Raw genomic sequence first — 13,913 nt, 5'->3', positions numbered from 1 at the left:
AATGTTGTCTTCCTCTTTACTTTTTCTTTTAATTTTATCTGGAGCTTTTTTGATAAACGCAATTCAAACCCAGTGTTTCTCTGGCAGGTCATAAGGGAATTCAAAAGAAGTCAATTTGATTCTATTTGTGTTTGGTTGGTCTGCTTCTAATTACAATTACAACTGTGCAACATGGTGTGTGCTCCAGAATGTTGTGCCCTGCAGGCTCAGTCCATTGATTGTCCAGACCAGCAGTCTTGCTGGAGCATGTCACAATGTTCCTGTACCTGGAAGTTGGAAACTGGGAAGGGTAGCATTAATTTATTTTGTTAGATTTTGCTTTAGGGCTTGAGAAAAAACACCATGCTAAGACTCCAAGTTGACCTATTTAAAAATTAAAAAAATAAAAAGACTTGAAATAAAAGTATCTGTGATTTGTTAGAGGACTAAAAGTGACTTTTCCTTTGGATTTACTGAGACTTGTTTGCTGTTTTGGTTTTTACTGTCTTGCCAACAGAATAGTCCTAGACATACAAAATAAATTGTTTATTTAGTGTCTGCTTAAGTGTTGCTGTGTTAGTAGATTTCTTTTTCCTTTCTTCACATACTTTATATGCTTTTTTAAGGTCAATACCTATAGTCTGGTAGAGCAAAGTTTCTTTGGCTCGATTGACTGGATGCTTTTCTTGTGAAGGAGCCCTTTCTGCAGTTCTGAACTGAATCCAGTTAGTCAACTTCTGTGCATGGGTACATAATCAAAGACTAAGTCTTCACCTTGGCTTAGCACAACAGTGAGGATCAGTAGTTTCCTTGTTCTATGTTGTACCAAACTGGTCTGACCTATGAAATTCAAGTTTGTTGTGTGACATGTCAAATTAATCTCCCAGTTGATTGCTGTGCTTTAAAAGACTTTCTTGGATAGCTTTCACAACAAGATGTATGTGTTGAGAAATATGACTGCCATACCTCCTTGGATTAAAGGCAGAATCTTTTTTACCCTGTGCCAGTAGTATTAAAAAACCTACATATTTTTCAAATCAAGTGCATGAATTCATTGATTCTTTTTTGATCAAGTTTTCCTCTTCAAAATTATGCTGCGAATGTTGTCATTTTTTAAATAATTTTTTTAAGAATAATATGCCTCTACAATATGAATAGGGTAACTGTAACCAACAAACATTGATCTTAGGTGGACTGTTTTTTTATTAGAATGAGTCAAGTGCACAATGGCAGTTCTGGAAAGCGTTGCTAGCAAGTGTCTTAGGTCAGCCCTGTAATTCAAAAGTCAGCATGTGCAGGTCTGAAGAAAATAGATATTTTTATATATACCACCTTAATGGTGAGGGAATTGGGGGAACAAGTAAATACTTATTATCTATGCAAAAAAGCTGGTGAGGGGTCTGGAGAACACGTCTTACGAGGAGCGGCTGAGGGAGCTGGGAATGTTCAGTCTGGAGAAGAGGAGGCTCAGGGGCGACCTTATCGCTCTCTACAGGTACCTTAAAGGAGGCTGTAGAGAGGTGGGGGTTGGTCTGTTCTCCTACGTGCCTGGTGACAGGACAAGGGGGAATGGGCGAAAGTTGCGCCAGGGGAGGTTTAGGTTGGATGTTAGGAAGTACTTCTTTACTGAAAGGGTTTTTAGGCATTGGAATGGACTGCCCAGGGAGGTGGTTGAGTCACCATCCCTGGAGGTCTTTAAAAGACGTTTAGATGTAGCCCTTAGTGGTATGGTTTAGTGTAGGACTTGTTAGTGTTAGGTCAGAGGTTGGACTGGTTATCTTGGAGGTCTCTTCCAACCTAGACGATTCTGTGATTCTGTGAAAATGTGGGAAGACGGTGTTCATTATTATGCTTTGAAAAATTGTAGCTAGGGCTAAGGTAGTTGTGTCTACCTGATGTGTTAAGAACAGTGTCAGCAATAGAGGATTATACAATTTTTTTTGGTATTTCTACTTGTCGAAGAAAGTCATTCCAGTTTTAGAAAAAAGGGAACATCTTGGATCCCATTGCTTTCTCAAAGGAAGTCCACTAATTAGAATGATGTTACGTGTTTAGACTTAAAAACTTAGGTTTACCATTGTTTAAACTATCATTATAGGCCATTTCAATATTTATTGTGATTTGTGTTTCTGTTGCCACAGGATCCTCAAAAATACAGTATTTTGCCTTTGTATATATTGTTGTTGTTAAAATTATTTTATTTTTTTATTTATAATTATTTTATTTTCCCTTCCTTTTCCGTCCTATTAAACTGTCTTTCTCTCATGAGCTTTACCTTCTTTTCTGGTTTGCTCCCCCATCCCACTGGGGGTGAGTGAGTGAATGGCTGGGTGGTGCTGAGCTGCCTGCTACCTTAGACCACAACAGCATCAGGAAAAGTTGCCCTGTGGGGAGATGTATCTGATTGTGGCAATTAAAAGCAGAAAAGCCCTCTTGTGTTTGTGAACCTACATAACAGGTGCTGTTTGTTTTATGTTGTTGTTTTTAAAGTAATAGAAAAGCTCCTTGAATTCACACCAAATGTTGTCTGCCAAGTCAGTTTGAGGTGCAGTAATAAATCCAGTAATAAATTCTTGGTAAGCAAGCTTTCTAATGGAAATATTTACCACAACTGACAGAATGAATGGCAGGTCTGTTACGGTGTGACAGAACACCAACTTGTTCCTATAGCTTGTTTTTCCATGCCAAATGTTTTACTGAACTGAATTTAACGTTTCTGTTGAATATAGCAGTACAGTAATTAGCTTTCATCGAGTCTTTAAATATTTAATTTCTGAGACCTGAGAATATTGTCAGGGATAACAGTGGCAAGGATCTCTTAATAATCTAAAGTGAGATCTGAACTCATGTAGTGGAGCAGAAAATAACATTTGTGGCTATTTTGTGCAAGGCCTACTTGACATAGCCCTGCTGAATGTTGAAGTCTGCTGCTGATTGTTTTAAACCACACCTGAAGAACAGGGATGTGTAAATTGAAATTGTCTAATGTTGCCTAAGTTTGAGCACTCCCTATAGGTTTGAATGACATAAGTTGGATAGTGCACGTGTTTTTTGAAAACACTAACTAACACCAAGGAAGTCCTTGGAAGTGCCTAACCTATGGCCATTTTGATTATTGTCAGCTTTTCTGCAATAGGAATTTAGAATAGATATTTACAAAAGTAAAGGGTTCCAGGTTTAAAAAGGAAAAAAAAAAGCTGTGGAAAATGACAAGGGTGTATTTTATACTGTGGGAAGGGGAAAAAAAAACAACCTCACCAATTTATGTTAATTTGCTTTATAATTTTTGGAATATGAGGCTCATTCTTTTTTGTATGTGACTGCTTGGCAGTGTTAGTTTGAATATCTTCAAGAGGGTTAGCAGAATTTTTGTGGTTTTGAGTGTTTTTGGAGGGGAAGGGAAAAAGGGGAGGTGGTGATTTATTTAATTATTTTACACCCCATAACACTGCTTTTAACTCTGTAGTTGCCCAGTAGTTGTCCTTGCTTTTAACAAGTTGTTGGTCCTAATGTGCTGTTGGTTGTTAATAAAGTGATTTTTATGAGGCCCAACTTGCTGTCCAGAATTTCAACTTTAAACTGAAATCTTAATACTTTGACAAATCAGCTTGTAGATTACACGTACTTCTTTGCGTTCTGATGTTGGCATAGATACTTGATGTGCAGTATTTGAGACTAATCATCTAATTTTCTGTGCTGTTGACCCTAGAATCGCAGGGAATGTGTGATGTTAACCTTGCACGTATGTCCTATGGTGGCTTCTTGCAGTGTATAATTCTCACTCATGCGAGAAATATATATTTGACTATTTAAACTAGAAAATCATTGTATTGTGTGAAGAATATCATTTCTGGCTCCTGATAACATACAAGTTAATTTATCTGCTTTTAAATTGTTGTGACACTGCTGAAAATTACCTGCACAAAAGGTGATGGTTGCTTGCCTGCTATTACTGCCACTAAGTTGTAGAGAAAAAGAAGCACAGCTTGTAAAGCATGTTCTCTAGCAGTGAGAGTTTGTGTTGGTTTTGGGTTTTTTTTTTGGTGTTTGTTTATTTTAAGTAGAATAAAGTTGCTAAAAATGCATCATAGCACCTGGTTATATATGTATCTAAAGTATAGTTAATTATCTATGCAGTGGGATGCATGTCCTCTTTTTTGAAAAGAGATCCACAAAATCAAGTGTATTACAAAGGAAAAAAAGGTTTTCTACAACAGCTTTGCAAAACTGGCAATGAAGTGGAGCCTTCTCATTGTTTCCTTTTGCAGTAACAACCACGTAAAACCTAGGGAATTATGAAATCATTGGGGTTTGGAGTAACACAGCAGTAACTTAACTAATGCGTAAGCTGTTCTCTGTTCATAAGCAGTGTCCAGTATAGAAACTCTCCTTGCACAATGCAGTATGTTCTACTTTTCTTGTGCAATTTTAGCTGAAGTAGCACACACATACATGCAGCCACACACAGCCACTATGTGTATGATTTAGAAATAATCTTTGTTTTGATTTCAAATATGTAATTATGATATAGGTTGTTAAAGCTTAATGTCAGCTTCATTTTATTAGGCTTTAATGGTGGTGTCAGATGATAGAAAATGTTTGGAAGTCTCTTAAATTTATTAGACTTTTGGTTTGTCAGTGTATTTCAGGTAGGCTAACGTTTTTAGCATGTATGAAAAAAAAAGAGAGGAATTGAGGACTTGATTTCTGTGTTTATATAAGATTCTGTACTAATGAGCAGAACATCCTCCAATGGATACCCTGACAGCAGGGATTTGGCAGACAGGCTCCCAGCCACTGATGCTGTTTGCTCCGGGCATGGGAACTCTGCCCACAACGATGAGGCAAGAACTTCGTAGGAAAAGAAAAATAGTACAGATCAGAGACAGAAGAAGGGAGCTCTCTGAGCCAAGGACATGCTGCTTTCTCCTGATGGCACTAATATTCCAGATTGGTGTCTTTGGCAGCATTCCTGGGTTTACTGTTCTTAGTCAGAAATCTTAGAGGTTTAATGCAGTTGCCTAAATGTTAGGTGTCTAATGCCACTTGAGATACCCTAAAATGTTTCACCTGATTTTCAGAAGGGCTTGAGTCTCTGATATGTCACAGTTGCATCTGCCAGCCTGTGAGGACGTCCATACCCGAGGGCATCCCAAATGACAGTAAATGCTGATGTTTAAGAAAACTGAAGGGAGCTCCTGGTGTCTGTGCTTTCTGGAGAAATAATATTCCAGGTGTGTATGTGTATATATAAACTTAAATAAACACATACACACACACATCTCCAGTAAAATGTGGAAAGATTTTTTTGTTTTATTTATTATAGATATATTATAAAACATATATTCCAGCTTTACATATTTATGTATAGAATATATGTATATGACCTATATAAAACAAAAATAAAATCTGAAACTTTCTACATTTCATTGGTTTAAGAGCTTAGCAGAATTAACCTTGCAGAAGAACATAAGGGCCTTTTAACTAATGTCAATCAGATTGAGAAAGAGCTAAATTTCTTAAAGAAGAGTGAAGATTTCATGAGAGAACCCCTCCCTTTAATAATAAAACAACCCCAAAACCAGTGCTCTCTGAAACCTCACGTTAGAAACAGTGAAAATGAATTTAATGCCAACCCCTTTTCTATTACAGTTGACCTGTATGCACTCCAGAGAGCACACTGGAGGTTTAGAAAGCTGTTCTCATAGTCCTCACCGGGACATAATATATATGTCCATAACATATATTGACAGTGAGACTGGCTATTTTGGGCAGAGAAAATAAAATCCTACCAAGCATTGTGCATAAGAGTTAATGGGGTAACCGTTCCTTCCCCACCGCCTCCCCCCCACAGTGTTTTTGGATCAGAAACTAACAAGATGAAAACCTCTTATTGGTTTTCTTGCCTCTTATGAGTACTTGTGTGTGTATATATATAGGCTTGCAGAATTAAGCTTTTTCTTTTTTTCCCAATTATAAGCAATTTTTGCAAAGGAATGGGTGAGAAGCATAAAGGATAGGAAAAGAAATTGAACCTGAGAGAGGGAAAATAAGTTATTCATCTTTCTTTTATAATATATACAAGAAAAACAAAAAATAATGCATGGTTAATACCTGTTTCCAGTGACAGTAAATTAACATTTCCTGGTGAGGGTTCTGGGAAAATGACAGAGTGGGGTTAGATTAAATTTCTTTTACCACATTTGCATCCAGTGATCAAAAATCCTGGACAGGATTGGTGGATAATGACTCTTGCAGGGGTGACAGCGTTTGTAGAGAGCCAAAAATTTGCTGACTGAATGTTGCTTTTATAGAAATTCACACTGTGTGGAATTTAAAACTGTTGTCCTGCAGATAGTGCAAAAGTGGAAGGAAACATTTCCTCTCTGCCTTCCTATCTCTTCCTTTTTCTGCAAATGGGATATACTAGCATATATCAAATTGCTAAAAAGAGACGTAAGGAGGATATGCAGAGAAAAAGATTTGATTCCTGATATTTACAGCGGACAAAGGCCTGTGTTCATAAATAGATTCTTAGAATATTTTTGTTTAGCATCCAGTGAGATAAGACTTTTGTTTCTTTCAGAACAAAAATGTATTGGTAGTCGATGTGAATTGTGCTTTTTTTTTTGGTGTGTGTATTATTTCCTTTTATAAAGCTGCTATTTACTGGTAAGTTTTTTTTGTGTGTCCTGTTCTCTGCTCTGTTTTTAATGGCTCAACAAAGCAGAAGATGCATAGAATTGCACTTTTGTTTAAAAAAATTTAACACAATTGGCATTTCCATTTTTTTTGAATAAGATATAAAAGGCAGTAAGACACACTTGTTAATGCCTAAAAGGAAACAAATCAGGTAATGGAAAAAATTACACTTTTCTGAGTCTAAATATACTTTGATGTGGGGGGAAAGAAGAAAGATACAACCCCTCCATAAGCAAAGTAAGAGGAGGGTAAAGAGGTGCGTACTCGCTTTGTTGTTGTTGTTTTGTGGTGTGTTTTTTTGTGCCAAAAGTGCAAGTGATGAACTTGTACTGAAAGATGGAAAAGTTTAGCCATTTAAAGAATACTAAAGGTAACTAAAGTTAACTGCATTGGCAAGCTAATGATATCTTATGTCAATGTATTAATGATGATCGTGCTTCTGTCCTTCCATTCCTCTGTGTTAGGATGTATATGAGTACTGGTTTAGCTGAGTGGTTTTATTTTTATTTTTTTCCTCCAGCTGACTTGACTGTGTAGGTGAATCTAGTTCCAAGACAGAAGTCAAACCCGCAGCTTTCATATTCAAATCACTCAATATGGAAACTGAAATCTTATTTGCAACTTTGACTTTGCTCCCTTTTGTGTTTGTTTGTTTTTTAACCTTTGTTGCTCTTTAAATTTTATTGTGTAGGTTTTTATATGCCACGTGAGATGTTAATGTTTAGCATCCTCTTTTACTCTCTTATTACACTGAGGTCAAGAACCGAATGTATGTGAGCTGGTTCATACATCTAGGAACTTCTGGCAGATAGGAAGTTGTGTCTATTCTTGAATATATGTACAGTAGCTAGTTATTATATTTGACCCTTGCCTCTTTAAAGAGAGACTGAAAATGGAAAAAGGTTCTCTGAAGTTTAGGTACATTGGTATTTCACTTAGCAGTTGTGAGTTAGTTACTTTTTGCTGATGACTCCCATCAAGAATGTCCAAATGTGCCCATCTTCATGTTTGGTAATTAAAACAAGCTGTGAAGTAATGTTTTATAAGGCAATAGTAGTTTGGTTTTTTTTTTTTAGGTTAATATGTATTTGTTTGGGATTATTATATTTAGAGGTCTGTGGCTTTCAGAATTTTAATTGGAAGGAACGCTTCAGAAGGCACTAGGTTTAAACAGCAGGTAGACAAAAAATGTCTTTGATTCAACCCCAGGAAAAATGTCAGGTAACCAGAGGAGAAAAAAACCCCACGTTTTTAGTATTTACACAGGCTGTCACCTGCAAATCCCAGGACAGATGTCAGAATAACTTAGCCAAAAGCACAGCTACTTCCGTGGCTTTCAGTTTCTGTCTTTCAGTCTTCAGAAAAACATTTCATAGCCTGAACGCCTTGTGATTTAGCAGTGTGTCGGGGAGGCAAGTTTTATAAAAGAACAGCTAAATGATGCTTCTTTCAGAAGCTGTAGAACAGCAACTCACTTGTAAATGAACTGTTATTCCTAAGCAAATTTTCTAATTCATAGATTTTATTTCTAAGCAAAAGATTGATTATAGACACGAGCTGTGTATGTGCATTCATACTTCCATTTTTAATCTCTGTGTAACTTCTGTCTAAGTAGGTGTTATCTAACAAATGTTCAGGCAAGGCTCAGATTTAAAAATGTCCCTTCTGTTCTAAACATAATCTGAAGTAAGATGTGGAACATATGCATATGTTATAAATGTATGTGCATATGGCAAACATACTGGAAAAGTGGTTTTGACTACATGGAAATCTGCAAATCCGTTTTTATTACTTCCATAAATTGTTTCAGCTTTGTGCCGGTTTTTGAGCTCGGTGCCCTAATGGCACAATATCTGTGGGGAGTGCAGGGGGAGAATCCCCCCACCCCTTTAATTTCAGAAGTCGATAGCACTGTAGGACAAACAGCTGGCTGTGTTGTTCTTCAAACCAAACCCCCACCTGCCCCCACAGCACCCCTGAAGCATTATCTTCTGTTGAGAGCGCAGGATCACAGAGGAGGGTTATTTTTAATTTTTGTGGCTTTTTAGGTGTGTCTTCTCAGAAATGAGATTTGTGAAATAGAAAGCACTACAGAGAAGTACTGCACCTGGGGTTTGGTAGGAGAGTTTGATGATGGCATCTCAGATGCAAGTGTTCAATCTCTGGCATTTAAAAATATAAATCTTGGGATTTTCAGTGTTTTCGTGAGAAGAATTCCCGTGAATGTTTAGAATAATCGACAGGCTAAAGGAGAGCAATTCAGATCTGCTAGGTCAGAATACATCAGAATATACTTATAGTCCTCTTCTGGTCAGCTTTGCCAAGAGTTTGTTTTGCTTATTAATGAAACATACAGTAAAAACATTTTCTCAGAATGGAAGCATGAATCTTTGTGGGTGTTTAGATAAAACTGCTTCTAATAAGATTCATAACATTTTTCTTTAAAGAACTGTATATGTCTTAGGTTGCTTCTGTACATTAGAATCAACTAACCTCTATATTAAACTGCTGTGAGGCAAAAGTTCTTCAAGCACGTACAACACCAGAGCTTTCTGAATCCAGTCAGTGCAATAGAAATCAATGTAGCTTTCATAGATCTGAGTGTGTGATTTTTACTCCTCTTCTGAGCCTTGACAGAAGACATGCTACATGCCTCCGAGTGTCTGTGTATTTTTAAAATACTTCCTCTCATTTTAGGATCACAGACCCTTCTAATTCAGAGTCAGAGAGCTCTGTTTTCTTCTACTTTTTGACTTGTAGCTATGGAGAATGGATTAATGGCAAGTACTTACCTGGCTTCAGACGTACTGGATAAAGACAAACTGGAATTTACATCTCCAATTACGTCTTAATAAATTGCAAATTGAGCTAATGTTTGTAATTTTAATCAAGTGATAATTTCTGAACTAATTTTGTCCCTGGCTGGTGATGTGTGTAATGTAGAAGATAGTGCTTACTGTTTATTTCTCCAGTTTCCATCTGAAGGAAGGTTTGAAATGTGTTGATGGATCGTTACATATTCATTTAAACGCATTAAAAGGAAAATAGATTTGTTAAAAGTGACATTTGAGTAGGTATAATATATAAGTAGTTTTCAGATAGTAAACTGAATAAACTCCTCTGCGGTCTACTAGAAAAAAATGACAAGGAATAATTTTTCAAGCATTGATACCACCTAGTGGTAAAAAAAGATTGTTACTTATTTGCATAGTGTGTATTTGACATCAAAAATACTATCAAGTTTGTGTTATATATAAAGAAAGGTAAATTAAACCCTGTCTTTTGTAACTGATTATCTACAGGTGCATAGTACTGCAAAAACTGTTGGAGAGCGGGTACTTAGATTTCTAAGACCTGCACTTCACCAGGTGATACGTATAGGGATGGTTTTGATACAGTTCTTGACATTAAAGAATTGACAATTCTTTGATACAGTTCTCTCCATTAAAAAAAAAAAAAGTTCATTAAATGCACATCTGAGTGAGGGTAACTTTGTACAGGTTTAAAATAATAATAATAATCCTTCTCTGTGTATACAGTTAAAAGAAAATGCTTTTGTAAAAATAATAATCTGTCTTTGGAAAAGAATTTTATATTCAGATAACGTTATGCTGTGCGTATGGGCTGGGAGTTCCTGGCACAATCATTAATGAGAGTGTGCAGTGAACCAGAGCAGAGAACTGGTCTTAGGGAAAACTGGCCTGGCAAAAGAGTTGCTGCAGATAAGTTCCCTGACCTGGCTCTGAATGGATCTGCAGAGTTCACTCTGCTGGAACAAGGTGGGGGTGACCCATGGTGGGAAGCATCTTTTACTTATAATCAGCTGATGTAGGTCAAAATAGAAGATACATTATTGTAAAACATACAAAGCGATTATTAAGATACAAGGTTAAGTTATTAATACACTTAGCTAATTCTGACTGATGTATGTAGGCTATTTTTCCTTTTCCATTTACAGGTACTTGTTTCACAGTGGCAATCCAGAGCACCCAGGAGATATACTTCTAAACACAACTGTGGAAGTTCTGCCTTTTCAGGTATGAATGTATTGATTTGTCTCTTCTCCATTCTAGGATAAAAGCAAAGTCTGCTAATTGTATTGATTTTTCTTCTTTTATAACTGTAGGCTTTTGATGCTCTCATACTTTTTTTTAAAATTGGATCTATTCACAGAGAACTAATGGAACTATTCAGATGTTCATTCAAAGTGCACCCTGCTACATGTGCTGTTGGTAATTTGGAGGTGAACAAACTCATTTTCTTCCAATTCACTGTTACTATTTAAAACAAAAAATAACCAACCAGTCTGCCATCTCCAATGTATTTTGGAAAATGGGAAAGCTATGTCAATCTCCTTTTTGACTTAGTAAAAACAAAACAAACAAAAAAAACCCTCTTGGTTCAGGAGTTGACATGCATCTAAACCATAGCACAAATACCTTATAGGAACTTCAGTAACTGGATTCTCAGACTAAGTCTGAAATTTGTTTCAGGAGGGCACTATACTGTCTAAAGTATATTCTTGCTTGAAAGAAGATGATACAGGTTCTTTTTCTTCAACTGAATATTGTACCTGATCATTTATATCACAAAACTCTGTGTGAAGATTAAGATATTACTTAAAATAGGTTTATTTTATTTAGTCTTAAAACAGCAAAGTATTTCTGTCTTCTTCCATACACCTCATGCGGGTATCTTGAAATTTGTGCTTTAAGTGCTATACAAAAAATTAAAACAAAAACAAACAAACAAAAAACCACAAATGATCATGGAGGGATTCATTTCACTATTCCTGTAGTCCACTCTCCAGGAAGTGGAAAAAAAAAAAATACAGATTTCTGACCAGCTCCATCTCCCAGTAGAAGTTTGATTCTAGTTATACGACATGATACCTGGGCTATCATGTTGTACTATAAAATTTAAACAATTTTGTTTCTCAAGACCTCAATACCATATAGGTAATTCAGTATCTGGATTCTAAGTCTGTTCCTTTCCCCTGATAACTGATTTTTCCTGATAACTGATATTATACCTTTCCTCAAGGAAATATATTCAGCCATAAAACCAGCAGCAGCCCTTACCTCATCTGGCCCCAAGATATCACGGGAATGGTTATGTCTGGCTTTCAGGTGCCCCTCAAATGGGGACATCCATTAAGCACATAATGCTCCCAAACTTCCCTTGCTATTGATGCAATGTGCGGAAAGGTGAACAGGAAATTCTGTACCTGGCGCATTCCTAAGCCATTGGTGTTACCAGAAAATGTCACCAGTACAGAGACAGCAGCTGCAGAATGATAGGTGCTGTTTTGAGAGAAGGATTTCTCCACCATGGACTTGAGTACAGCCAGAAGCCCATTCATATACTTCTACCCGGATCCCCCATAAGCAGAAATCAGGTTGGGGGCAGGAGGAATCCTTAGAAAACCAGTGTCCCTAGGCTGGATTTGTCAAGGAACTCAAGCAACACACTCAATAAGTAAATAAATAAAAATCCACCAGACCAAAACCAAACAAAACCGCTTTTCAGCACCATCCCTTCAAAGTAGGAAACAACAACAAAAAGCTGATGGATTTAATTTTCTGGGCCTGTCAAGAATTTTTAATTGATTCCTAGGAAATTTTTATAGGGGTCTTTTAGTACTGGGTCATGTGATTCTGGTTGCAATTTCCAGGCTGTTTTTGAAGCTCTGGTCTACAATTTCATTTTTCTGTTCTTATTAAAGAAGCTCATTGATATCCACCCTTTTTAGTAAGGTGGCGATAATTGAAATGCTTCCCTTGCTGGTCTGAAGGCTTTTCATTTTACCCAAATTCTTACATCAAGAAGTGAGCTGCAAGATTCATTTGTCATGAGAGAAATCCGGCTCAGCCATAGGAAAAGAAGGCAAGGTTTTGCCTTTGCTTTTCTTCTTCTCTGTTTGCCAGTATCTGCTGTGTATTCTGTTCATGTGGCAATTAGCATATCAGTTAAGTGGGGCACCTGAAGTACTTCCTTTTTCTACCTTGAAGCCAAATACAGTTCAGTTCTGGAGCACTGCTCCTTTTTCTTTTCTGTGTTGGTTTGTCTAAGGCTATAAATAATTATTCTAGGCTTGTTCATAATTATTTAGAAAAGGTGGATGCTGGATACACACATGACTTTCGCTGGCAAAGTTGTATGTCAAAATAAATGATCTTATCTGTGCTTTGTTGTCGTAGAATGAAGAATTGGTATTGAGCAAAGAAACCAAAGACAAACGCTTAGAGGATGGTTACTTCAGGATAGGTATGCCACAGACAGCAATGCTTTTTTGTTACACATGTAGAAAGACATGTATTTTGTTACTGTTGCACACGTTGAGACACTTTAATTAAAAACAAGACAGACTTAAAACTGAGTTTTTTGATCCTTCATTTTGGGTGTGTGACCTTATGTAGGCTTTCCTTACTATTGCTTCCAATATTTCTTCTTTGAGACTGATGGTCTGGCACCACTCTCGTTTGGATTGCAGCTACACCCAACTTATCTGCCAGAGTAGACCCACTTAAGTTATTATAGAGGCATCTCCAGGTTGCTTAAGATCACCTCTAATGTCCTGTGACTACATAAGTGCCTCTCTGTGAGCTGTTGTGCTCGAGTGTGTGCCGTCAGGGTCTGGGCTTGAACCAACCCTACAAGTAGAAAATCGGCTCTCTCCTCGTGGGATGAGATTGGCGTTTCCATAGCCAAGCAGCTGCTGGGGCAAGTGGCAGGATACCTGTTGCCAAGGAGGAGAAATTTTACTCATAGGTTGTATTTAGCTTGTTGGACATAGGTTGGGCATCCCTGTTATAGTGAAAGCAAGCTTTTTCATCTTAACGAATTGCAGTTGGTGTATGCATGGTTTAAGTGTAAATTCTAACTAGGCTTTTAAATTGGATTCTTATCCGTCCTAATACAGTTGAGGATTCTTTAAATTGGAGTACATTAGGCTTGAATGGTGTCCCATGTAGGTGCATTTTTCTGGGCGTAGATTCTGTACTTTGTTAAGAGGAATTAATGGAAGATATACTTTCACTTCTTTCGCAGGGAAATTTGAAAACGGCGTAGCTGAAGGAACAGTTGACCCTAGCCTAAACCCTGTTTCATCATTCCGGCTTTCAGTAATACAAAATTCAGCAGTATGGGCGATTCTGAATGAGGTGAGAGGTGGTATATTCTTTTAAAAATAAAAAGACAAATGTGAGATTTCATTCTTTCAGTGTGTTTGA

The 13,913-nt window shown here is 37.1% G+C and overlaps 1 protein-coding gene across 2 annotated transcripts in view; it reads left to right on the top strand.

The window, feature by feature from the left end:
- Window positions 1-13,913, top strand: part of MGAT4A (alpha-1,3-mannosyl-glycoprotein 4-beta-N-acetylglucosaminyltransferase A) — a 76,369-nt gene that overhangs the window by 56,631 nt on the left and 5,825 nt on the right. For both annotated transcript variants that reach the window (XM_080575506.1, XM_080575507.1), the window contains exons 13-15: window positions 10,640-10,718; window positions 12,882-12,948; window positions 13,732-13,844. In XM_080575506.1, coding sequence (XP_080431632.1) covers window positions 10,640-10,718; window positions 12,882-12,948; window positions 13,732-13,844 — 259 coding nt within the window. The remainder of the gene's footprint in view (window positions 1-10,639; window positions 10,719-12,881; window positions 12,949-13,731; window positions 13,845-13,913) is intronic.

This window comes from Anser brachyrhynchus, assembly GCF_964034855.1.
Source record: "Anser brachyrhynchus genome assembly, chromosome: 1".
Lineage (NCBI taxonomy): Eukaryota > Metazoa > Chordata > Aves > Anseriformes > Anatidae > Anser > Anser brachyrhynchus.
This window is presented reverse-complemented; position numbering and strand designations above follow the sequence as displayed.